We start from the raw sequence: 27,777 nt of genomic DNA, 5'->3' as shown, positions 1-27,777 counted from the left end.
TATTTATTTATTCCCTTTTGTTGCCCTTGTTGTTTTATTTTAGTTATTATTGTTGTTGTCGTTGTTGGATAGGACAGAGAGAAATGGAGAGAGGAGGGGAAGACAGAGAGGAGGAGAGAAAGATAGACACCTGCAGACCTGCTTCACCGCTTGTGAAGTGACGCCCCTGCAGGTGGGGAGCCGGGGTTCGAACCGGGATCCTTATTCTGGTCCTTGTGCTTTGCGCCACCTGCGCTTAACCCGCTGCGCTACAGCCCGACTCCCCCTTTTTTTTTTTTTTTAAACAAACTTTTTAAGTATTTTATTTGTTTTATTTTTGAGAGAGATGCAGAGAGAGAAATACCAGAGCACTGCACAGCTCTGGCTTTTGGTGGTGCGGGGAATTGAACCTGGGACTTCAGAGCCTCAGGCATGAGAGTTTCTTTGCATAACCATTATGCTATCTACCCCCGCCCTGATCTTGTTTTTCAACTTCTTCCTGAGAGTGTGATCATCCCATATTCATCTTTCTGTTTCTGACTTACTTCACTTAACATGAATTTTTCAAGGCCCATCCAAGATTGGCTGAAAACGGTGAAGTCACCATTTTTTATAGCTGAGTTGTATTCCATTGTGTATATATATATATATACCACAACTTGCTCAGCCACTCATCTGTTGTTGGACACCTGGGTTGCTTCCAGGTTTTGGCTATTACAAATTGTGCTGCTAAGAACATATATGTACACAGATCTTTTTGGATGGGTGTGTTGGGTTCCTTAGGATATATCCCCAGGAGAGGAATTGCAGGGTCATAGGGTAAGTCCATTTCTAGCCTTCTAAGAGTTTTCCAGACTGCTGTCCACAGAGGTTGGCCCAATTGACATTCCCACCAGCAGTGTAGGAGGGTTCCTTTGACCCCACACCCTCTCCAGCATTTGCTGCTGTTACCTTTTCTGAAGTATGACATTCTCACAGGAGTAAAGTGGTAGCTCATTGTTGTCTTTATTTGCATTTCTCTGACAACCAAATACTTGGAGCATTTTTTCATGTGTTTCTCAGCCTTTTGGATCTCTTCTGTGGTGAATATTCTGTCCATGTCCTCCCCCCATTTTTGGATGGGGTTATTTTTTTTCTTATTGTTGAGTTTGGCAAGCTCTTTATATGTTCTGGTTATTAGCCTCTTGTCTGATGTATGGCATGTAAAGATCTTCTCCCATTCTGTGAGGGGTCTGTTGGTTTGGGTAGTGGTTTCTTTTGCTGTGCAGAAGCTTTTTAATTTGACGTAGAAAAATGTTTTACTTGATTGTTTTAATAGAGATAAGAAAGGTAAGAAACCTCGCATTGGGGTAGGGAAGATAGCATAATGGTTATGCAATCACCCGTACTACCATAAGCCAGAGCTGAGCAGTGCTCTGGTGTTTCTGTGTTCCTCTTTCTCTCTCTCTCTCTTTCTCTCCCTCTCTCTCTCTCCATCTCTCTCTATCTCTCTCAAAAATAAAATAAATAATTTTAAAAAAGAAAGAAACCTGAACACTACTTTACTCTGGTTTATGGTGGTGTGGGAGAGTGAACTTGGGACCTTAAAGCCTCAAGCATGAAAGTCTTTTGTATAACCATTATGCTATCTTTCCTGCCCAGCACTATCAAAAAGATTGCTGAGAACTTTATAAATAGTAGAACTCATGATTCAAATGGTTTCCACCCAGTATGATTGTCAAAAATATAGATTATTCACTTGTTTTTAGGTCTTTTTCCCCCTCTCTGAAGTGAGAATTAGAAACCAACTTAAGCAAATATATTGGCATTATTTTAGTGTTTGAGTACATCATTTGGATTAAAAGATAGATACTGAATATCATTCTTAAAAATCTTCAGCTGTTAACCATCACAGCTTACTAGAATAGTCCTGTTTCTTCCTCAGGCCTGAATGACACTCATTTACCTTGAATATTTATAAATTTGTTGGGGCTTGTCTACATTTAACACAACTTGGGGGCTTTAGAAACTTAGCATCACCTTGACACTCTAGACATTCTCGTTTGCTCTAATTACAAAGACAGCCAGCTATTCAGTTGCGTTCTCATGCTTCCTTGATTTAATAACCAACTTACCCAGTGTGAGCAACTTCCCGGATTCCTGAAGCTGAAATTATTGTTAGTTTCCATCATAATAAGAGGTCTCAAAAGTAGCAACCGAAAAGTGCCCAACTAAGGGGTAGTTTTTGCCTTCAACTTAGGGTCTGCCTTTCTTATATTTGTATCTTATACCAGCTAGAGAGAATAGTCATAGATTGGTGATTATCATTTATAAGTCAGAAGGAAAATTTCCTTGTGCCTGACCTTGTGGTTTTTGTTTGTTTTTAATAAAAGAGATACAGAGAGATAGAAAGATACCAGAGCACTGCTCAGCTCTGGCTTATGGTGGACCTGGGGATTTATTCTGGGACCTCAGAACTTCAGGCATTAAGTCTTTTGCACAACCTTTATGCTGTCTCCCTAGCAACTCTTAACCATCATTGTTTGTTTGTTTTGTTTTGTTTTACCAGAGCATTGCTCAGCTCTGGCTTATGGTGATACAGGGGATTGAACCTAGGATTTTGGAGCCTCAGTCATGAGAATCTCTTAACAAAACCATTATGCTGTTGACTCCCGCCTCCATCATTGGTTTTTCATCTAGAGATTCTTCTAGAGATCTATGTACACTGACATTATTTCTAATTTGTAGAATGAGCTTGCTTTTAATAATAGTATTGTTTGTAAAGAATCAGAAAGCGCATAATGTTGTTTCTTATCCTCTCACAATTTCAGTCCTCAGAACTGTTCTCCTTACCTCCTTTTTAAAATAATTTCTCTAGTAATTATCTCCCCATTTAGAAATAAAATGCAAGGGAGTCGGGCGGTAGTGCAGCGAGCTAAACGCAGGCGGTGCTAAGCACAGGGACTGCTGTAAGGATCCTGGTTCAAGCCCCTAGCTCCCCACCTGCAGGGGAGTCGCTTCACAGGCGGTGAAGCAGGTCTGCAGGTGTCTGTCTTTCTCTCCCTCTCTCTGTCTGCCCCTCCTCTCTCCATTTCTCTCTGTCCTATCCAACAACAACATCAATAACAACAATAATAACTACAACAACAGTAAAAACAACAAGGGCAACAAAAGGGAAAATAAATAAAGTTTAAAAAAACTTTTTTAAAAGAAAGAAATAAAATGCAAATATTTCTTGATTTGGAATGTCAAAGGTTATAATCTGTGTGGAGAGCACAAAGATCAAACAAAAGGCTAATTAGTATTTGGTAGACCTGCTAGATCATTTGGGAAAATCTAGCAATAATTATCTAAGCAAATGCACAAGAAAGGAAAACTGAATTAAGCTCATCAACACATACAATCTACAGCCTACAGCTGTGTACAATTGTGACTGCAATTGTATAAAATTACACCGACAGAGGTATGTTGGATAGAGGTTTAATATAGGTGTATATATACTAAAGCTCTAGATGAAAAAACAATGAAGTGCTGGGGAGACATATACATGAGCACCTATACTTGTCATTTCCACATCGCAATTGGTGCATATGTATTATACAAATTGAAGAACAGAGAAAATATTAATATGTCCATTCACCTGCTCCACATGCCTGTAGCAACCCAAGACTTTGTTGTGGGACCAGTGACTGTTGGCATGGGGAAAATTTAAACCTTAGAAGAAGAGATGTGGTCTTGGTATTGATGGTCTGTGTTTAAGTTAGACATCTGATTGTGAGACTATATATTTATATTGACAAGGTAAGTGGGTCAATTCACTGTTTTTCAGATATTCATAAAGTATACAACCATCACCACAATCAATTTTGCACTGTTTATCATTCCAATAAAAAACTCCTCATTGGGTGGTCCAGGAGGTGGCACAATGGATATAGCATTGGTCTCAAACTTGAGGTCTTGAGTTCGATCCCCGGTAGCACATGTACCAGAGTGATGTCTGCTTCTTTCTCTCTCCTCCTATCTTTCAAATAAATAAATAAAACCTTTTTAAAAAAACCAACTCCATATTGGTTAACGGTCTCCACCTGTTTTCCCAAACCTGCACAGTACTAAATCTACTTTCTGTCTCTAAGTTTGCCTAGAATTTTTTGTAAGTGGAATCATGCAGTATATAGGTGGATTGTCAGCAGAAATATCCTAGGGAAGCTCTAGTGAATAAATTATTTGCTCAGCTCTAGTTTATGGTGGTGCAGGGGATCGAACCTGGGACTTTGGAGCCTCAGGCATGAGAGTCTCTTTGTATAACCATTATGCTTTCTATCCCTGCCCTGAATAGATTATTTTCTAGCTTGATATGTGTAGTTTGTGGATTGTTATCTACCCAGGAGAAATGAAGCAAATTCATATTGAAGTGGGGGTGGTATAGCAGTTTCCTGGAATAGACATTTAGATTAAAACTGTCTTTCCTAAAATGCCAGAACTCTGTGTAAATTGAGACTACATGCAAAGGGCGGTTACTGCTGAGGGTCTGCAAAGTCAGCACTGCCCACTGTTTGAATTAGAGTATGTTTCTGGCTTTTTATATATATTATCTTTACTTTATTTTTTAGAGGAACTCAGAGAGAGAAAACACCAGAGCACTGCCCAGCTCTGGCTTATAGTGATGCGGGGGATTGAACCTGGACTTCAGAGCTTCAGGCATGAGAGTCTCTTTTCATAACCATTATGCTATCTACCCCTGCCCTGTTTCTGGCTTTTTAATAAAAGTCTTTGGGGTGGGGTAGGGAAGCTTATCTTGCCCTGTAGTTGTCTGTTAGTTTACAGTGTTGACTTTGTTTTTGCCTCCAGGGTTATTGACGGGAATATGAATCCACGGCTCCTGACGGCCATTTTTTCCATTTTTATACGATAGAACAGAGAGAAGTTGAGAGGTAGAAAGAAAGATAGACCCCTGCAGAAGTGTCACCCCTGCAGGTAGGGAACTGGGGGCTCAAACCTGGATCTTTGCACAGGTCCTGTGCTTACTACTATGTGCACTTAACCGGCTGTACCACCACCCAGCCCCTTTTTTTCTTCTTCACTGTTCTGGGTCACTTTTTCAGATAGAGTCAAGGGCAGAGAGAAATGGACACCATAGCACCAAAACTATTCCTAGTGATGTGAGAGAGCCAGGCTTGAACCTGGGTTGTGCTTGTGGTCAAGCAAGTTTGTTTCCAGGTGAGCCCTCTGAACTGCCCCCAAAAGTACTATTAATGGCTTTCTTCTTCTTCTTCTTCTTCTTCTTCTTCTTCTTCTTCTTCTTCTTCTTCTTCTCCTTCTCCTTCTCCTTCTCCTTCTCCTTCTCCTCCTCCTCCTCCTCCTCCTCCTCCTCCTCACCTCCTCCTCCTCACCCTCCTCCTCCTCCTCCTCACCCTCCCCCTCCCCCTCCCCCTCCTCCCTGTAGAGTTAACTTGTCTATGCTTTGCTCCAAACCACAGATCAGAATGGTTTCATGAACCTTCTCCAGTATGGGTTCACCTTTACCTTCTGCCTTATCTGTTCTATCACATTCTGAAGTGTGGAGTCATTTCCCTGTGACCAGAGCAGGAGCAGGTATCTTTCAAATGATCTTTTGGCTCTTACTGCTACCAAGACCAAGATCGATGTGTCATGTTTCCTTGAAGCCTACACTGGCCTAGAACTTATCCCATTTTCAAATTAGAAAGGATTAATCAAGTGTAAGGGGCCAAGGGTCATGTGGAGGTTGTGGCTGTTTCCTCAGTTGCCAAAGGTCAAAAAATCCTTCCATATAAGTGACAAAAAACTGCCATACAACCTCATCCCTTTTGTTGCTCTACAGTCCTAACCAACACATGTGATTCTCTTCACTGCTCAATATAAGAGTAAGGAAGGAACTGCCCTTGTCCCCCAGGGAATTATAAACTCATAAGTGGCAACTGTATCCTAGAAGGTAAACTCAAACAGTGAAAAGGCCACTTGGCAGGCGTCTATGAAGCAGGCCTACAGGAAGATAAACATTTGCTGACAGGGGCTTGTGGGAAGCAAGTAAACTGCACTGGCTACCGGCAGCCTTTCAGTGCAGGGCTGGGAGAATTTAAAGATCCCTGGTGGGATGAAAAGTTTTGATGTTATAAAAAAGTTTTTTTAAAAAAATAGAAAGAACCTTGAAGACAACATAATGACTCTACAAAGGTTTTTCATACCTAAGGTCTTGAGGTCCCAGGCTCAATTCCTAGCAGCACCGTATGCAGAAGCTGAGCAGTGCTTGATTAAAAATAATAATAATAATAGACATAAGGATCCCGGTTCGAGCCCCCGGCTCCCCACCTGCAGGGGAGTCGCTTCATAGGTGGTGAAGTAGGTCTGCAGGTGTCTATCTTTCTCTCCCCCTCTCTGTCTTCCCCTCCTCTCTCCATTTCTCTCTGTCCTAACAGCGACGACATCAACAACAACAACAATAATAGCTACAACAACAATGAAAAAATAAGGGCAACAAAAAGGAAAATAAATATGAAAAAAAATTAGTAATAATAATAGGGGCTGGGCAGTAACACATCTGGTTAAGAGCACAAGGATCAAGCCAAGGAAGGGAAGGAGAAAAAGGAGAAACTCAGTGTCTATTTACTTGCTTTGTGTCTATTTCCTTGTTTTGTTACAGTGTCTATTTCCTTGTTTTGTTACAGTGTCTATTTCCTTGTTTTGTTACAGTGTCTATTTACTTGTTTTGTTACAGTGTCTATTTACTTGTTTTGTTACAGTGTCTATTTACTTGTTTTGTTACAGTGTCTATTTACTTGTTTTGTTACAGTGTCTATTTACTTGTTTTGTTACAGTGTCTATTTACTTGTCCTGCCCGTGGGCACTGCAGGCATGAACATAGGTCCTTGTGTACTGTTATGTGTGCTCTTAACCAGATGTGCTACTGCCCACCCCCTATTATTATTATTACTATTTTTTCATATTTATTTTCCCTTTTGTTGCCCTTGTTATTTTTTCATTGTTGTTGTAGCTATTATTGTTGTTGTTATTGATTACTAAGCAGATAGGTAGGTAGGTAGGTAGATAAAGTAGATTAGATAGATCTAATTTTGTTTCTTAAATCTGAAAAGAAAAAGGATATGTTACAATTTCTTTAGTTAGAAAAATATATATACAACTGGCACAAGTTTAAAAGGACATTTATGGGCTTATGCTCCCACCAAAGTTTCTAGTGGGTAGAAGAAATAAATTTTTAAAAAGTTAAAAAAAAAGTTAATAGACACTGAGTTTCTCCTTTTTCTCCTTCCCTTCCTGGGCTTGGTCCTCCTCAGTATTGACACCACTTTGGGGTGAACTTTGATCACATGTTGACTGCTGGCTGCTCCAGATCAAGAACTTTAGTAGGAAAGAACAGGTCTTACCTTTCCCAGTTGTACCAACGTGGACTCCAGGATTGAGTCTCATTGTTCCATTCCGGAACCAGTCATTCTGCTGGGAATGGAATATCCCACTGACCAACTTAGGATAAGAATTCCCACACAGGGAGTCGAGTGGTAGCACAGCGGGTTAAGCGCACATGGCGCAAAGTGCAAGGACTAGCATATGGATCCCGGTTCGAACTCCCAGCTCCCCACCTGCAGTGGAGCTGCTTCACAAGTGGTGAAGCAGGTCTGCAGGTGTCTTTCTCTCCCCCTCTCTGTCTTCCCTTCCTCTCTCCACTTTTCTCTGTCCTGTCCAACAACGATGACACCAACAATAGTAACTACAACAATAAAAACAAGGGCAACAAAATGGAATAAATAAATATTTTTTTAAAAAATAGAATTCCCACACAGAGGGACAGGAAATGGGTAGTTAGCTCCACTCAGGATGTACAGAGTGTTAAGGGGGGACAGGCAGTGGTGCACCTGGTTAAATGCACACACTACTGTGTGCAAGGACCCAGGTTCAAGCCCCTGGTCCCCACCTGCAGGGGGAAAGCTTTACGAGTGGTGAAACAGGGCTGCAGGTGTCTCTCTGTCTCTCTGCCTCTCCTGTTTCCCCCATTCCTCTAAATTTCTGTCTCTATCCAATAATAAATAAATAAATATATTTTTTAAAAATTTATTTAAAGAGAGAGTAGTAAGGGTATTTCTCAAAGGAATGCCAAGTGATGTTACCAGGAAAGTAAATTTTGTGCACAGCCAAAATTTCTGTGTTCTACAGAGAGGAACTAAGAACTCATTTGGCTTTGAAGTATATAGCAGGTATGTTGATAGATATAGTGAATTTTGCTAAAGAATAATGAGAGAAGATTGGTAGGCATAAACAAACAAACAAACAGAAAACTAAAAGGGGCATCCAGGGAGAATTCCACTGGCGGATTTGGGACTGGAATGTTCCCTGAGCCACACCTTTGTCACATGTGCTGGAGTGTTACTTTCTGACTTCTGTCTCTCATGAAACTCTGTCTGAAATAAATTATTTTTAAAAAATTAGTAATAGACATGTTTCCAGAAAAGTTGGATATAGCTGAAAGTTTTATAAAGCAAATTCTATGTTCCCTCTGCTTTCCACTTTATTTCTTTTTAAAAAATTATTCATTTATGAGAGAGAACCAAGCGTCACTCTGGATCATTGTTGACTATCCTCACTTAGGATTTTATGCAAGTCTTGTGCTGTACCACTATGCCATGTCAAGGACTGTACAACTGTATTTCTAGGAGAAAGCAGACGCACCAGATTTCTGAGTTGAGAACTTATGAAAAAGTAGTTTTGAAAAACAGGTAGTGGCTCACCTGGTTAAGTGCACATATTACCATGCACAGGGATCTGAGTTCAAGCCCCTGGTCCCTCTGTTCTATCAAATAAAATAAATAAAGTAAAAATAAATAACTCGTGAGAAAAGTAGTTATGATAGTTACAGATCTATGTATGTATCAAGCCTTTTATACCTTATCAGTGATACATTTTCCAGAATTTTGGTTATCAGCCAATTACTTTTTCCCCTGCTTAGCTCTGGCTTATGGTAGTGCTAGGGATTGAACCAGAGAGCTCAGAACCTCAGCTTGAAAATTTTTTGCATAACCATTATGCCATCTTCCCATCCCCCAATTTAAAGATTCATTTTATTTATTCTATATGAGATAATGTTTCACATGAGAAAGAGAAGGCAAAGTATATCGAGCACTGGGGATAGAACTTAGAACTTGAGGCATGCAAGTCTTGTACTCTGTCAGCTGGCTATTTACCCGTTGGGATTCTTTCAGAATTTGGAAGCTGTTTTCTTTCTCTTCATCAGTAAACAACTAATTTATCCTTTCCACAAACCTTTCCCTTTCTTTTTGGACCTCACCAGGGCATCTATGTGGTGTTCTTTTTCTTTCTTTTTTTCTTTCTCCAAAATTCCTCCATTTAACCTCTTGATGCTCTTCACCCAGTTTTCCCACTCTTTTTTTTTTTTTTACTATGCTAGAGTGTACCTAAACTTCACCTTGGATCCAGAAAGTTCTTTACTATTTTGCATAGTAAAGGTAACTGTAAATATGCAAGCACATTTTGCCAAAAAAAAAAAAAAAAGCTATCTAATTCATACTCTACCACAGCACAAAGCTCTGTGAAGAGCAAAGCTTCTGCTTGTATGTAATTGGAGGCCACATAATGGGAGATGTGCAGTTTAAGACCACATGCAGAGACTCTAAGTTTTTTGGATCAAAGGAACTACAGGAGTGGGGAGGGCAAATAAAAAGATGAGTAGACAGGTGCAGACCTCAGCAGGTGCAACCACTTTACATTTACTTAATAAGAGAATGGAATCACGGTCTATAACAGAAAATGATATATGGGCTCTACATAGAAGATCGTCAACTTAAACAAGAAAATGGTCAATGGGTGAAAAGTTATTATGAGTTTCTTAAGCTTTTATACTTCTCTTCATTTTTTAAATTTTTTAAAAAATTTTATTTATAAAATGGAAATATTAACCAGACTATAGAGTAACACACGATTTCCACCACCAGAACTCTATATCCAGTCCCCTCCTTTCCTATTCTTTATCCCTCTGGGAGTATGGACCCAGAGTCATTATGGGGTGCAGAAGGTGGTGCAAGTCTTGTGCTGTATTACTGAGGTATCTCCTGGGTCTTTTTAAATTCCTAAAAGTTATATCAAGATTGTATCTTTGGAGTCTAGAAAGGTAGCTCACCAGTTAAGACACATGCTTTGCCCTCTATTGGGCCCAGGTTTAAAACCTGGCACCACCTGGAAGGCACTATGGCACTCGTTAAGCTGTAGTAACTCTCTCTGTATCTTTCCATCCATAACGGTGATATTGCACATATACAAGACCCTGACTCTGCAAAAGAAAAAAAGCAGACTTTCTCTTTGGGGACTAGAAGATAGCTTACCTAGTAAAATGTATGTCCTGCTCTGCATAAGGCCCTATGTTCAAGTCCTGGCACTACATTAAATAAATAAATAAAACAATAATAATAATAGACTGCATCTTTGAACTCTTTCATTCACTGAATAGTTACCACGCATCTTCTATGTATTATCACTCTTCTAGAGGTAGAGACCACAGCAAAGAACAAGACAATATCCTTAACTTAAGAGAGTTTACATTATAAGTAGGAGAGTAGTCAATAAATGCACAAATAGATTAGATGACAGAGCACTAAGAAAAATGAAGCAGGGTGAGAGGGTTAGTGATGAAGGAAGAGACAGCCATTTTACATATGGTATGTTTGCCACTGGAACAGAGACTTGATGGGGATTAGGGACAAGTTGTAAGGAGGAATAGCCTGGGGCGGGAGGGCAAAGCAGGTGAAGACACTGGGCACAATGCAGCTGGGTCTAATCAAAGAATAGCAAGGAGGTCAGAGTCACTAAAGGATAGTGACCAAGGGAACATGAAGTAACAGATAATGTCCAAAAGAAAAGGGCAGGTAGGAGACTGGAGACTCGTCATTAAAGATTCAGAAATAGACGGATAGGGCAATGACTTGTAGTTTAGCCAGGTAGTTCCAGCTGCACTGAGGGAGTAGGACAGTAACAGATGCTTCCATGTGGTGCTATTCTTAAAATAATAATAATAATAATTTTTTAATTTTTATTTTATTTTTTTATTTTCGCTTTTGTTGCCCTTGTTTTTTTATTATTGTTGTAGCTATTATTGTTGTTGATATTGATGTTGCTGTTAAATAGGACAGAGAGAAATGGAGAGAGGAGGGGAAGACAGAGAGGGGCAGAGAAAGATAGACACCTGCAGACCTGATTCACCGCCTGTGAAGCGACTCCCCTGCAGATGGGGAGTCGGGGCTTGAACCGGATTCCTTATGTCGGTCCTTGCTCTTTGTCCCACTTGCGCTTAACCCACTGCCCTACCACCCGACTCCCTGTCTTAGAGAGAGATGCAGAGAGAGAGACACAGAGAGAAACAGCAGAGCACTGCTCAGCTCTGGTTTATGGTGGTGCGGGGGATTGAACCTGGGATTTAGGAGCCTCAGGTATGAGAGTCTGTTTGCATAACCATTATGCTATCTCCCCTGCCCTTAAAAAAATGTGTTTTAAGGACTGTGTGGTGGCACACCTGGTTGAGCTCACATATTACAATGCGCAAAGACCCAAGTTTGAGCCCCCAGTCCCCACCTGCAGGAAGAAAGCTTTGCGAGTGGTGAAGTAGTGCTGTAGGTATCTCTCTATCACCCTCTTGATTTATGGCTGTCTCTATTCAGTAAATAAAGATAATTTTTAAAAATGTAAAAACAATTTTTTAAAAATTTTTGCTAGAGGCTGAGTGACAGACACAGAGGTAGAGAGAGAAAAAAGGAGAGACACCTGCAGCACTGCTCCGCCACTTGTGAAGCTGCCCCCTGCAGACAGAGACCAAGGGCTTGAATATGGGTCCTTATGCAATGCAACCTGTGCATTCTATCAGGTGTGCCATATGTGCCCCCCCAATTTTTTTAATCTTTTTAAAAAAATATTTATTTTATTTATTTATTCCCTTTTATTGCCCTTGTTGTTTTATTGTTGTAGTTATTATTGTTGTCATCGCTGTTGGATAGGACAGAGAGAAATGGAGAGAGGAGGGGAAGACAGAGAGGGGGAGAGAAAGACAGACACCTGCAGACCTGCTTCACCGCTTGTGAAGAGACTCCCCTGCAGGTGGGGAGCCGGGGGCTCGAACAGGGATCCTTATGCCGGTCCTTGTGCTTTGCGCCACGTGTGCTTAACCCGCTGCGCTACAGCCCGACTCCCCCAAAATATTTTTAAAAGATCTACTAGCATGAGAGAGAAAAGGAGAAAGAGAACCAGAGCATCACTCTGGCACATGCAGTACTGGAAATCAAACTCAGAACCTCATACTTTTAAGTCCAACACTGGCTTATGGTGGGATGGAGGATTGAACCTAGGACTTTAGAGACTCAGGCATGAGAGTCTCTTTACATAACCTTTATGCTATCTACCCCAGGCCCCACAATTCATTTCTGTAGTGCTACCAGAAAAAGCTGCTTTCTATTTGGAGCAACAACACTGAATAGAAAGAACATAGATATGGGAGTTTAGACTAGCCCCAGCCCTCGCTGATATCTATGATCACTCCAGCACTGACATTACTATGAATGACAGACTCTTGAAGTAAAGACTGGACAATTACGTATCATGGCAGCAGGAACTGACACAGCAGAGGAAGAACACTGCATTAAAATACTTCCCAGAGACCCTTTCTAAGGTTCTGTGACTAGCATTGACTAGCATTCACATCAGCCTGACACACAGCAGCACTTCATATCTTTGCTGCAATTCTTTATTCCAGAATGACTTCTCTCTGTAAAACTTTCAATGATGATAGCCATTTCTACAAAAATCTTCAGAGTATTCTGGGCACAGTCAGTAATATACTGATGGTTGTGGTTGGCTGAAAGTCTTGATCATAAGTAGGGAAGATCCTATTCTTGGGTTCTTCTTCCTAGATCTTTCTGATATGGGATGGCTCTAATCAAGCCAATACCTTCTATATGTAGAATGTGCAATAGTGTTACATCTGAACCCAGTGCTGTCTGGAGCCAATTTAAGTGAGGAAGAGAGAGGGAGGGAGGGAGATAAGACCCAAGAAAGGACCAGAAATAAAGCCTCTGATCTCAAAACTACATAAATAGAAATTTCACCACAGGGTGGGAATGGTGCTGATGATAGTGGGATGGTGGTGGGGTTTACATACTTCCAAAAAATAGCAGGAAAAAATGAAAAGAAAAACAAATCAGAGCCTGGGCTGTGGCTTATATGGTAGAACACACTTTTTTGTTTTAAAAACCTTTCTTTTTTTAGTATTTATTTAATTTGTTTATTCTTTTTTGTTGTCCTTGTTGTTGTTGTTATTGATGTCATCGTTGTTAGATAGGACAGAGAGTAATGGAGAGAGGAGGGGAAGACAGAGGGGGGAGAGAAAGATAGACACCTGCAGACCTGCTTCAACCGCCTGTGAAGCAACTCCCCTGCAGGTGGGGAGCCAGGGGCTCAAACCGGCATCCTTATGCTGGTCCATTAACGCTTTGTGCCACGTGCGCTTAACCCGCTGTGCTACCGCCGGACTCCCCGAACATACACTTTAAAGTGCACAAGGACCCAGGCTCAAGCCCCTAGTTCCCACCTCTATTGGGGAAGCTTTATGAGAGGTGAAGCAGTCCTGCAGATGTCTCCCTCTCTATTCTTCCCCTTCCATCTCAATATTTCTGTCTCTACATAAAATAAGTAAATAAATAAAATATTTTTAAAAAAGAAAAACAAATCAAGAATGGAAATACAGGTTTCAAAATACATCCAGCGGGCTGGGAGATAGCTTACCCAGGAGAGTGTATGTCTTACCATATGCAAGTGGCAGAATTATGATTAGACATAATTCATCATTAGAATTAGACATGGAGTATCAGTGAAAATATCAGTAAAAAAACATTTTTTTAAGAATAAGGGGTGGGCTTAAATGTCTCAGTGTTCACCCCATCACTAACTGTCAGGGTCATTTGCCTTTAAACCCTTGGTAATAATGCAGTTTCTTTTTCTTTCCTACTTAGGGGTTGCCTTGCTCTCAGAAGTCTACCCTGAGAAAATCCTGGAGAGCCTGTTGGCTCAGTATGACAGTGGTAAAGACAAGCACACAGCGGAGACCAAAATGAAAGTAGGGGAAGTACTGATGCGAGTCACCAGGGCTTTGGGTGAGTTTTCATTTTCATCCATCTGGTACAAGGTTGCGAGCAGTATAATTTTGGAACCAAAATCTCTCTGTCTACAGACTTGTTATACTGGCAAAGTAAGGGGTGTTTAGGAGTGAAGATGAACTCCTTTTTCATGGATTTAGCAAATACCTACTACAAGATTGGCAACAATAGTGCCTTTTTTCCTTCTTAGTTTCTTCCTCTAATCTGTGCTGGGACCTTTTTTTTTTTTTTTAGCTGGAATAGGGACTTTCACATTGGCATAAAATGAAGAGGGATGTCAAGATAGAAAAGGACTGGTTTTAAAATTTATTTTATTGGACTCGTTTTAAAATATATTTTATTTATTCAATTTTAAAAGCAGAGAGAGACACAAAGAAAGATCAGAGCACTGCTTAGCACTGGCTTATAGTGGTGCTGAGGATGGTCCTGGATCCATTTTTTATTGTTATTATTATTATTATTATTATTTTTACCAGAGCACTGGTCACCTCTGGCTTATGATGGTACAGGGGATTGAACCTGGGACTTTGGATCCCAAAGTATGAGATTTTCTTTGCACAACCATTACGCTACCTACCCCCAACCTTGGATCCATTTTATAGATGAGGAAGCTGTGATGCAGAGATCTTCAGCAATTTGCCCAAGATTCATGAACTAGTAAATAGGAGTCCTAAGAATTGAACCACCAACTTGAAGGAAGTTACCCTAAGCTGCACAAGCATGGGCTCTAGAGTCACATTGTCTGCATTCAAGTCCCCAGTTGCTGCTTTTTGACTCTGTGATCATAGGCATATTTTAACCTTTTGGTGCCTCAATGTCCTATACAAAGTGAGAATGTTACTACTAACACCTTATAGGACTGCTGTAAGAATCAAATAAGGTAATTCTTTTTTTTTTATTTTTTCCTTTTTTTAAATTTATTTGTTGGATAGAGACAGTCAGAAATTGAGAGGGAAGGGGGTGATAGAGACAGAGAAACACCTCCAGCACTGCTTCACCACCTGTGAAGCTTTCCCCCTGCAGGTGGGGACTGGGGCCTCACATCTGGGTCCTTGCACACTGTAACGTGTGCTCCACCAGGTGTGCCACCACCTGGCCCCCAAATAAGGTAATTCTTAGAGTACTTTTTGATACACAATGATGGCTTAATAAATATTTATTTCTGCTAAGTGAAGAAAGAAAATCACCCTTCAAAATTTATTGTGGAGGGGGTGGGGCTCAGGCTCTGCTTTGGCATATATCGTGCTGGGCAGTCAGACCTGGAGCCTTACATGTGCAAGTCCTGTGCCCTACTGCTGAGCTACCTCCCCAGCCATGAAAAATTGCTTTTCAAATAACAAAAGAACTGTTGTATTTACTTCTTATTGAGTTTAGATATGAGGGTAGGAGGTGGGACCCTGGGGAGCAAGTATAAAGAAAATGTTCCTTTACTCTAAAGATAAGGACTAAATGAAAAAGGATTAGTGACTTTCTCCATAAGCCAATAAGTATAATTTTGATGTTTTTATATTTGGTTGTATAACATAAACTTGAGAGGAGATTAGTTTCTTTAATCTGTATTCCATAAAATTTAACCACTGACTATCACACTAAATAGCTTGATCCCTTTAAAAAAAAAAAAAAAAAGCAGTCATTCAGGTATTGACCAGAGCTATATGCAGGATCTATTGACCCAACTAGCTACCATGTTGAATCTTGAATATTGTCTTGCATGACCTGTATCAGATTGCATTATTGAGGTATGATAGCAATCGCCTTGTATTTTGTTTTGAAATCAGTGCTACATTGAATTTGGCTTCTTCCTTTCTTAAGTTATTCTCAGGTGCTGATATATATGTTCTTGTTTTCTTAGTAATTCTGTCATGTTTTCATTAACATGTTACCTAAAGCAGAAAAGGAATTGATCTCAACTTCAGTGTGGCTAATTTACCTGTGGCTATAATGAAACTTGTACACTTTACTCTTTACCCACTAGGGAAAGATTTTAGAAAGCAAGGTAACTTGTGCTACTTGCATCAAAAGGTCATACTGAATCCGTCCTTTACCAGCATTTCAGAAAATACAAAAAGATACCACACAGTAGTCCCTTATTTTTATAAACATTGATCTTAATTTGCTAGTGTCTGGGCCAACCTTCTGGCTAAAGAAGATAGAACCTTGATTGCCAACCACTTAGATCTTTCTATCAGGATAAGGAGAAACTCATGAAATGAAAATTTTTAAAAAATGTTTTGCATTATGTGATTTAAGACCAATTTTCTGGGGTGTGATCAGAGTAGAAAGCCTAAAGAAGTGGCTCTTCTGTTTACAACATACCCAACAGGAACTGGGTTCATTGGTCATGGCCATGAAAGTTTTGGCCTAACCCCAAACACATAACTCTACACAGGCATGGGGAGCAGAGAGGATGCATTCTGATTCGGGCAACATCATAGATAAAATTTGAAGGCAGCCTGGCAGTAGTGTAGCGGGTTAAGCGCACATGGTGCAAAGCGCCAAGGACCAGTGTAAGAGTCCTGGTTCGAGCCCCAGCTCCCCACCTGCAGGGGAGCCACTTCACAAGCAGTAAAGCAGGTCTGCAGGTGTCTCTCTTTCTATCCCCCTCTCTGTCTTCCTCTCCGCTCTCCATTTCTCTCTGTTCTATCCAACAACTACATCAACAATAAAATAACAAGGGCAACAAAAAAGGAATAAATAAATAATTTTTTTTTTAATTAAAGACTGGGAGCCAGACAGTGGCACACCTGGTTAAGTGTACACATTAAAATTTGAAGACATTATCCTTAGTGAAATGAACAAGACACAAAAAAGCCAAAAAAAAAAAAATTTTTTTTCTTTTTTTTGTATTTGCCAGAGTGTTAAATTTGGGTCTGAAACATACCAGACAAGTGCATAATAAATCATTCTCTCACAATAGGTGTAAATGCTAATGTATCACAAGACTAGGTGCAACCTCTGACTTCTTATTTATTTGTGTGTCTCATTTGGGCTTATCAGAACTGCCATTTGTGAGTGGATATCTGCATATCCTCTTTAGACTTCTACCATCAAGTTAAAAATGTATGTTTCTCATTCTTCACTGACCTGTCCATATCATTTCCTAGAGTGAGGAGAGGTGGGGGATTAAAGTCTGTGTTGACCAGGTGTCCAACCACAGATGAGTGGCTGAGTAAATTTTAATATATATATATATATATATATATATATATATATATATATATATATATATATATATATACAAACACATATACACATTGGAATACTACTCAGCTATTAAAAATGGTGAATTTTCAGCACATGTGCCAGAGTGGTGTCTGGTTCTTTCACTCTCCTCCTATCTTTCTCATAAGTAAATAAAATCTTTTTTAAAAAATGGTAAATTCACCTTTTTCACCTCATCTTGGATGGAGCTTAAAGAAATCATGTTGAGTGAGATAAGTCAGAAAGAGAAGGATGAGGCAGACTGGGAGTATGGACCAACCAGTCAACGCCCATGTTCAGCGGGGAAGCAATTACAGAAGCCAGACCTTCTACCTTCTGCAACCCACAATGACCCTGGGTCCATGCTCCCAGAGGGATAGAGAATGGGAAAGCTATCGGGGGAGGAGGTGGGATATGGAGATTGGGCGGTGGGAATTGTGTGGAGTTGTATCCCTCCTACCCTATGGTTTTGTTAATTAATCCTTTCTTAAATAAAAAAAAATTTAAAAAAAAAGAAAGAGAAGGATGAATATGGAATGATCCCACTCATAGACAGAAGTTGAAGAAAACAAGATCAGAGGGAAAAACACAGAGCAGAACTTGGACTGGAATTGGTATATTGCACTAAAGTAAAAGACTATGGGGGTTGTGTGTGTGTGTGGGGGGTATTCAAGTCCTGGAACATGATGACAGAGGAGGACCTAGTGGGGGTTAAATTGTTATGTGGAAAACTGAAAAATGTGGGGAGGTGGGAGGGGAAATAAAAAGAAAGAAAACTGAGAAATGTTACACATGTGCAAACTACTGCATTTTACTGTTGACTATAAATCACCCCCCATAAAGGGGGAAAAAAAAAAATCTGAGTTGAGAGTGGGAGAGGCCTTACTTCTTATATATTCCTATAATTAGGTCAGTTTCCAAAATAGTCTTCTATCAGTTCAAAGCAAAATTCATCAGTTCTTGAAGCTTCACTTTTCTTTTTTTTTAATTTTTATTATCTTTATTTATTTCTTGGATATGAACAATCAGAATTAAGACCGAAGGAGGATATTGAGAGCAAGAGAGACACCTGCAGCACTGCTTTACCACTTGCAAAGCTTTCCCCCTGCAGGTGGGGACGAGGGCTCAAACAACCTGGATCCTCATGCACTGTAACATTTGCCCTCAACCAAGTGTGCCACCACCGCACCCCCTTTGTTTTCTTATTCCTTTTTTTTCTAAGTATCTGGCCAGATACACTGCCTATTTATAACTTCTAGTCTCTGATCACCTACTTGTCTAGCTGTATCAATGAGTTAACTTGTGGAAATCCTTTAAATGAATTTAAGGCTTATTTTCTTTTTTTAGTTTTTTTTTTACCTTTATTTATTTATTTATTGGATAAAGACAGCCACAGATCAACAGGGAAGGGGGGGGATAGAGAGGCAGAGAGAAACCTGCAGCCCTGTTTCACCACTCACAAAGCTTTCCCCCTGCAGGTGGGGACCTGGGGCTTGAACCTGGGTCCTTGCGCATTGTAACATGTGCACTAAACCAGGTGCGCCACCACCCAACCCCATTAAAGCTTGTTTTCCAACATAGCCAATATTCTTCACTTACTAGTGGTATGAAAAATCCATATGAAGAGTTAAGACTTCTCTAGTAAGTACCTTTGTTTAGTATCCTAGACCCTATCCAACTCTTTGCAGTGGGGGAAGCTCTGTGTGAGAACCCAACCCACAGATATGAGACCTGGATTCAAGCCCCCCCCACCATCACATAAGAGTGGTTGAGTGGTCCTGTGGTTTCACCTCTTCTTCCTCTCTTCTTTCTCTGTTTGGGATTAAATGGAGAGAAAGAAAAAAAAAGTACTCTGGGGCCAGTAGAGCCCCACCATGCTTTTCAAAAATAAAAGTATAGGAGGCTGGCTGGTAGCGCAGCGGGTTAAGTGCACATGGCATGAAGCTCAAGGATCAGCGTAAGGATCCTGGTTTGAGCCCCCAGCTCCCCACCTGCAGGGGGGTCGCTTCTCTCCCTCTCTCTGTCTTCCCCATCCTCTCTCGATTTCTCTCTGCCCTATCCAGCAACAACAACAGCAATGGCAACAATATAGATAAATAAATAAATAAATAAAAACAAGGACAACAAAAATGGGAAAAATGGCCTCCAGGAGCAGTGGATTTGTAGTGTAGGCACCGAGCCCCAGCGATAACTATGGAGACAAAAAAAAAAAAGTATCACATACATAATAGTAAACTATATGAAGTTATTTTCTTGTTTGGTTTGGTTTTGTCATCACTGCTCCGGGCTGACATTTATTTATTTATTTATTTCCTTTTGTTTCTCTTATTGTTTTATTGTTGTAGTTATTATTGATGATGTTGTTGTTGGATAGGACAGAGAGAAATGGAGAGAAGAAGGGAAGACAGAGAGGGGGAGAGAAAGACACCTGCAGACCTGCTTCACCACTTATGAAGTGACTCCCCTGCAGGTGGAGAGCCGGGGGCTTGAACCGGATCCTTATGCTGGTCCTTGCACTTAGCGCCACGTGCACTTAACCCGCTGCGCTACCGCCCAACTCCCCTGGCCTGACTTTTTAAAATAGAAAGAATGAGACAAAGAGACAGAGAGAGAAAGAAACCACAACACCAGAGCTCCTTTAGAGTGGTAAAAACTGAGCTCAATTCTGGGTGGCACATTGTCCAAGTGAGTTATTTTACTGGCCCATTTCTTTACATATTTACCACTATTCAGATCAATATATAGAAACATCTATTAACTAATAAAGTTTTCACAAGTGGTAAAGCAGGGCTGCAGATGTCTCTCTTTTTAAAAATTAGCCCTTGAACTTAGATAACTCGTTATGCTCTTTTTTTATTATTATTATTTTCTTTTTACCAGAGCACTGCTCAGCTCTGGCTTATGGTGGTGCGGGGGATTGAACCTGGGACTTTGGAGCCTTAGGCATGAGAGTCTCTTTGCATACCATTAAGCTGTCTACCCCCACCCTCTCTTTATGCTCTTTACTGATATTAATTTCTTTTTTTTTTTAGTTTTTTTTAAAATTTTTTATTTAAGAAAGGATTAATGAACAAAACCATAAGGTAGGAGGGGTTCAACTCCACACAATTCCCACCACCCAATCCCCATAACCCACCCCCTCCCATGATAGCTTTCCCGTTCTCTATCCCTCTGGGAGCATAGACCCAGGGTCGTTGAGGGCTGCAGAAGGTAGAAGGTCTGGCTTCTGTAATTGCTTCCCCGCTGAACATGGGCGTTGACTGGTCGGTCCATATTCCCAGTCTGCCTCTCTCTTTCCCTAGTAGGGTGGGTCTCTGGGGAAGCTGAGCTCCAGGACATATTGGTGGGGTCTTCAATCCAGGGAAGCCTGGCCAGCATCCTGGTGGCATCTGGAACCTGGTGATTGAAAAGAGAGTTAACATACGAAGCCAAACAAATTGTTGAGCAATCATGGACCCAAAGCTTGGAATAGTGGAGAGGAAGTGTTAGGGGGGTACTCACTGCAAACTCTAGTGTACTTCTGCTTTCAGGTATATATTTTGCAGTAGTTTATGGATACATGTGAACATATGCTCTCTGTCACAGAAACTGGTGTATATCTAGGTTATGGGACTTTGTTAGAAAGTGAACCACCTGAGATGAAATTAGAGTGTACTATAAAAGGAAAGGTCTCACCCGAGTAATGAAGCTGAAGGGTTGTCATTCCACACGTGAAGTCTCTGGACACAGTCTGAGGTGAAGCATGTTGAGGTGGCAATCGTTGCGTTGGTTAGGTTGTGATCAGCAGATGCAATATTATTTGATATGGATTGGGAGAGGCATACGGGAAAGTGGGCCCTATCCAAGGGTTCCAGGACTGGGGAAAGTAGGGGCTCTATAGTGGAGATGTGAGGTTCCTGCTGTCTTAGGGTTCAAAAAGACAATCGATAGTTAATGTTATCATCACATTATTTGATAATTGGGTTAACTTTGAAAAGTCCTTTTGTTAGGGTTTGCTGTACAGTATCCAGTATCTTGTATATAGCTGTGCTATTGGATGCTTCTAATCTACTTGGTCTAGGCTTTTGAGAGAGTCCGCATATCAGATACACTGCCTATATATTAAAAAGATTCAGTTTGTGTTTTGAGAAATGATATTAATTTCTTATTTGGGAAATAAAAGAGAAAAATAAGCAAAATATTTTCTTTTTTTTGACAGATATGTAAAGATGTTTTATTTCTTTTTCCTTTTTTTAAAATTTTTTATTGGGAAATTAATGTTTTACATTCAACAGTAAATACAATAGTTTGTACATTCATAACATTTCCCAGTTTTCCATATAACAATACAACCCCCACTAGGTCCTCTGTCATCCTTTTTGGACCTGTATTCTCCCCCCCACCCCCACCCCAGAGTCTTTTACTTTGGTGCAATACGCCAATTCCAGTTCTACTTGTGTTTTCTCTTCTGATCTTGTTTTTCAACTTCTGCCGGAGAGTGAGATCATCCCATATTCATCCTTCTGTTTCTGACTTATTTCACTTAACATGATTTCTTCAAGGTCCATCCAAGAAAGGAGGGAAGACAGAGAGGGGGAGAGAAATATAGACAACTACAGACCTGCTTCACTGCTTGTGAAGTGACCCCCCCCCTGCAGGTGGGGGGGCCAGGGGCTGGAACTGGGATCCTTATGCCTGTCCTTGTGCTTTGTGCCACCTGCGCTTAACCTGCTTCGCTACCGCCCAGCTCCCTCCTAGGTTTATTTGTCCTTATTCTTTTCAAGACTCTGCAGCCAAATGTGTTTTTGTTTCTATCAGTTCATCATTATCACAACACAGCAAGTCAGTTTTTAAAAATAGTTTTTGTTTGATAGTTTTCAGAGCTTTTCAACTCACAAGGTAAACCTAAATCAAGGTAAAAAGATAGAATAGATGTGTGAATGAGCAACTGCCAGTCTGGGAGTTTAGTATTCATAGGAGTGCCAATAGTACAGCTGGTTAGCATGCAGTACTTATATGTGAATTTACTATTCATGGGCAAGAGTCAACAGTCAAAGATTACAGTTTACATATTTTAAAAGGAGAATTTTTCATCAAAATTCAGAGGATCAAATGAAATGCTTCTTGCAAAATCTAACTAAATTAGAATTAGATATATATATATACAGTACTATGGAATGGATCCTATCCATTCCATGGATAGTATATTCTCAAGAGATGTGAGTTGGAAATATTAATTTGATCAGAATTAAAAATTGTAGCCCAGGGACCGCGGGCGCGGAGGCGGCGGCGGCGGCGGCGGGGGAGGCGGTGGCCGGGAGCGGGACCGGAGGCGCTCGCGGGACCGGGAGCGGTCGGGCCGATTCTGAGCCGATTTTATTGTCTGCCGAGACTGGACACCTTCACCGTGGGAGTTTTTTAAAAATTGATAAAAGAGGGTTTCTGAATAAAGCTCGTAGTGCTCTGGAAAAAAAAAAAAAAAAATTGTAGCCCAGAATTAATAACTATTTTCTTTTCCCTCCTCCCTTTTTTTCTCTTCAGATCAGATTTTTGAGAGGTGTTACTTAACATCTACTAATAGACCTTCTCCTCTCCTAATAGTATCAGTAATACATGGTGCTTTTCAACAATTTGGAAAACATTAAAAAATATATTTAGAAAAAGAGAAAATAATCACTGATGCTAGTACTCTTTTTATATTTTGATATTGCCTTCTGATTTCTTTTTCATTCTCAAAATTATAATTACACTCTCAATATACTGCTTTTGGTGTTTTGGGAGGCATGTCCAGGATTGGACCCAAGACCTCATACATGTGAACCACTCCCCAGGCCCCACTTAAAGAAAATAATAAGACTAGGGAGCCAAGTGGTGGCACACATGGTTGGGTGCATGTACTACCATATGCAAGAACCCAGGTTCAAGCCCCCCAGTCCCCACCTGTTGGTGGTGAGCTTCATGAGTAGTAAAGTAGTGCTGCAGGTGTCTCTCTCTTTTCCTTTCCTGTCTCCCCCTCTCATCTCAGTTTTTCTCTGTCCCAATCCAATAAATGAGTTTTTTAAAAAAAGATTAACATCATTTACAAGCACTTTTCCATGACATTAAATATTTATTGAAAATATAATTTTATTGGTTGTTTCATAATCCAGTAATCTGAATGTGTCATAATTTTAATTATCTTCTGGAAAAGCATAATTGTGTAATCAGGTTTTTTCTAATCCTCTACTTATGAGGAAATAAGATATGGTACTAGTTACTATGCAGAAATACCACTGGGGAAACATTGATTCTTTTCCTAGGGTAGTTCCCACAGAGGAAATTAAAATGCTCTTACTGCTAGTGCTCAGTTGCCCTCCAGAAACATGCACCTTTGTCAGCAATGAGTGGGACTGCTTATATCTGAAGGGGTCAGATATCTATAGATATCCCCATCATGGCTTCTGACAAAACTTTAACCCTGATCAACCATCTCCCAAATGTGAATGTGTGTTATCAGAATGGATGGAGGAACCTGTCAGGGAATGTGGATGGATGAAAGGAGATGGATGGAAAGATGGTAGGATGACTCAATGTGAACCCCTTGCTGCTCTAGAAGAACAACTTAGATCTGGTAATGTCATCATAATGTACAGAGAACAGCACTTAATTTTTTTTTTTTTTTGAGGTAGAACGTAGTCTTCTAACCAGCAAGCTCAAACAAGTTCCAGTTTACTCTAGGTCAGGAGCTTGTAAAAAAAAAAAATGGGTAAAAAAAATAATAAAAGGGGTACAAAAATAGAAAGCTATACCCATACTGCTCCATGCAAAGAGTTTGCCTTCTGTGAACTTTATAGGAGAGATCAAAAAATAATATTTGGAATGAGAAATAAGGGGAGAAAGCTAAATTGCATGCCTCTACTAGAATGCCCCCAGGAATGCTGGGGCAGTGTAGTTATAGATAGAGGCTCAATGGCACCGGTTCTCAAATTACTCTATATTCCAGCAAAAGGGTGGCTCCTGGGCTTTCAGGTATATTCTTAACTCTTGAAACCTACAAACCACCCCTGAGTGTGCTTGGTCAACTCTTTTCCATATCACCTACTTAATTTTTATGTTTTAGTTTAGCAGTCGCTTTGCCCCCTCATTGTTCACCCAAGTGGTGAGCAACCTATGATCCTATCTGGCTCCAGGTAAAGCCCATAATCTGGTTTTAGAAAAACCTATAATCTGACCAGAGACTAGCAAATTCAGCCTCAAATTCTATTCTGACAACCACTTTCTCTTAGCCATGGCAGCAAATAAAGGCAAGTAGATTAGATCTGTCTAGCAGGCTACTATGAGTTCCAGTTGACCTGGCTGGAAATTAAGATCAGTGGAGGAGTTTTTTCAGCAGCTGCATAATATTTGACAGTATACATGTGCCACAACTTACACCATTTATTCAACAATTTCTCTGTGGGTGAACCTTCACTTTACTTCTGTATTCCCTGTCCTCCCCCCCCCTTCCCCCCCCCCCGCATGCAGCACCCAAAATAAAGTCTCATATGTATGCACCAATAGAAATAAATGTTATATGTGTATGTGTGCATATTTTATATACATGTTCTTGCTAACTATACTGAAACTTTTTTTTTTTTCCTTTTTACCAGAGCACTGATCAGCTCTGGCTTATGGTGGTGCAGGGAGATTGAATCTGGGGCCTTGAAGCCTCAGACATGACCATTATGCTATCTACTAACCCGCACCTTACTGGAACTTTCTTTATGTAAGTCTGATATTGACCAAAGTATAGCTCAAAGCTATTTTATATTTTTAATTGTTTAAATATTGGCAGGTTACTTCCTAAAATTGTACTCCTGAGATAAGAGCTTTTTGAGCCCCCTGTTAAGTTTGATGTCAAATAGAGAAAGCTAAATTTTGAAAACTGTCTTTTCCAAAAGGAATAATCTAAGAAACTTCCCTTTTTATATACTGACATATGTATTATATCATTTTATGTTATTTTATTATTTCAATGGAAGAACAAAGTCTTCTTTTAAGACATACAATAAGAAGCCAGGCAGTAGTGCAGCGGGTTAAGCGCAGATGGTGTGAAGCACAAGGACTGGCATAAGGATCCCTGTTCCAGCCCCTGGCTCCCCACCTGCAGGGGTTGCTTCACAGGTGGTGAAGCAGGTCTGCAGGTGTCTATATTCCTCTCCCCTTCTGTCTTCCCCTCATCTATAGATTTCTCTCTGTCCTATCCAACAACAATGACAGCAGATAACAATAATAATAGCAACAACAAGGGCAACAAAAAGGGAAAAAATAGCCTCCAGGAGCAGTGGATTTGTAGTGCTGGCACTGAGCCCCAGTGATAATCCTGGAGGCAAAGAAAGAAAGAAATACAATATTAGTTTTGCTGTTGCAGAAATTACTAAGACTAGTCAAGAAATGACAGATCACCTCTAGAAGTATCTTACTCAGCAAAATCTGTTTAAAGGTACAACATTATAATCAATTGTCTTAAGGGCATTCTAATTAGGTAGTTCCCAGAAGTGTGTTAACTTTCAATTTACTGACTTAAAATTTTAACTTTGTGGACTTTTTCTTTCATACCATATATTTTGCTTCTCTTCTGTGTATTAAAGAACCCCAGAACTTAGTGGCTTAAGATGTGAACCATTTATTTGTTCAGAATTCTGTAGTATAGTCAATACTTAGCAAGGATAGCTTATCTCTCTCTGTTCTACATCTGGGCTTAGCTGGTGTTTATTCTGTTCATTGGGGCACATGTAGCCTGGGATCACTCACTAGGTTTCATCTACCTGAAACTTTGCCTGGACACTTCAGTACTCCTACAGGGAATAAACAGCAGAAGTTTCCAGACCACTTAAGAACTAAACTTTAATTTTTAATTTTTTTACTTCTTTTTTTATTTTTTTATATTTATTTATTTTTCTCTTTTGTTACCCTTGTTGTTTTTTATTATTGTTGTAGTTATTATTGTTGATGTTATTGATGTCGTCATTGTTGGATAGGACAGAGAGAAATGGAGAGAGGAGGGGAAGACAAAGAAGAGGAGAGAAAGATAGACACCTGCAGACCTGCTTCACCACCTGTGAAGCGACTCCCCTGCAGGTGCGGAGCCGGGGGCTGGAACAGGGATCCTTATGTCGATCCTTGCACTTTGCACCACGTGCACTTAACCCACTGTACTACCTCTCAACTCCCAAAATTTTTACTTCTGCCACATTCTGCTATGAAAGTAAATCAAAAAACCAGCTCAGGTTTAAGGTGAGGGGAAATAGCCTCTAATTATTTTATTTTCCTTCCTTCTTTCCTTTCTTTTTTTTTTTTTTCCTTCATCAGGGGCTTAGTGCCAGCACTATGGAATCTACCATTCCTGACAGCTATTTTTCCCCCTATTTTATTGGAAAGGACAGAGAGAAATTGAGAGAGGAGGGGGAGATAGAAAGGGGAAGAGAAAGACACTGTGGTCTAGGAGATGGCTCAGTGCATAAAGCATCGGACTCTCAAGCAGGAGTCCTGAGTTCAATCCCCAGCAGCACATATACCAAAGTGGTCTGGTTCTTTCTCTCTCTCCTCTTATCTTTCTCATTAATAAATAAATAAAATCTTAAAAGAGAGAGAAAGGTAGACAGCTGCAGACCTGCTTCAACATTCTTGAAGCCTCCTCCCTATAGGTGGGAGGCAGGGGCTCAAGCTCAGTTCCTTATGCTTGATACTATGTATACTTAACTGGGGCCAACTCCCTCTTTTTCTTTTTCTAGTCTTTTCTTTCTTTTTTAATGTTGTATTTATTTTTGAGAAAGATAGGAGGAGAAAGAGAAAGAACCAGACATCACTCTGGGACATGTGCGTCTGGGGATTGAACTCAGGACCTCATCCCTCATGCTTGAGGGTCCAACGCCTTATCCACTGCACCACCTCCTGGACCACTTTCTTTCTTTCTTTTCTTTTTTTTTTTTTTTTTTTTTGCCTGAAAACTGCTCAGCTCTGACATGTGGTAGTATGTGGGGGATTGAACCTGGGACCTAGGAGCCTCACACATGAGAGTTGGTTTGCATGACCATTATGCTACCCTCCTTACCTCAATTCCCTTTTTTTTCCCTTAATGATATATCTTCTTTCATATGCTTTTTAATTTATTTTACTTTTTTTGTTGTTGTTGTTATTGTTGTTGAATAGGACAGAGAGAAATTGAGAGAAGAGGGAATGGTAGGGAGAGTGAGAGATAGACACACTTATGAAGTGACCCTCCTGCAGGTGGGGAGCCGGGGACTCAAACTGGGATCCTTGCACTTAATTTACTTTTTAAAAGATGTATTTATTAACTTGAGAGGAGGGGAGGGGAGAGGATGAAGACACTCCAGGGTATTACTCTGGAACAAACTCAGGACCTTGTAGCTGCAAGTCTATCACTATTGCCATGGCACCACCTGTCAAACCACTGTTTTTATAATTTTTAATATTTTTATTA

General features: G+C 40.3%; 1 protein-coding gene and 1 non-coding gene across 3 annotated transcripts in view; both read left to right on the top strand.

The window, feature by feature from the left end:
- TANGO6 (transport and golgi organization 6 homolog) overlaps positions 1-27,777 on the top strand; it is a 255,388-nt gene that overhangs the window by 128,369 nt on the left and 99,242 nt on the right. For both annotated transcript variants that reach the window (XM_060185257.1, XM_060185258.1), the window contains one exon: positions 13,992-14,132. In XM_060185257.1, coding sequence (XP_060041240.1) covers positions 13,992-14,132 — 141 coding nt within the window. The remainder of the gene's footprint in view (positions 1-13,991; positions 14,133-27,777) is intronic.
- On the top strand, positions 16,397-16,524 carry LOC132537413 (small nucleolar RNA SNORA11). Its single transcript, XR_009548846.1, has one exon. It is a non-coding gene; the product is annotated as a small nucleolar RNA SNORA11 (small nucleolar RNA).

Source organism: Erinaceus europaeus, chromosome 2 (assembly GCF_950295315.1).
Source record: "Erinaceus europaeus chromosome 2, mEriEur2.1, whole genome shotgun sequence".
In the NCBI taxonomy this organism is placed as follows: domain Eukaryota; kingdom Metazoa; phylum Chordata; class Mammalia; order Eulipotyphla; family Erinaceidae; genus Erinaceus; species Erinaceus europaeus.
This window is presented reverse-complemented; position numbering and strand designations above follow the sequence as displayed.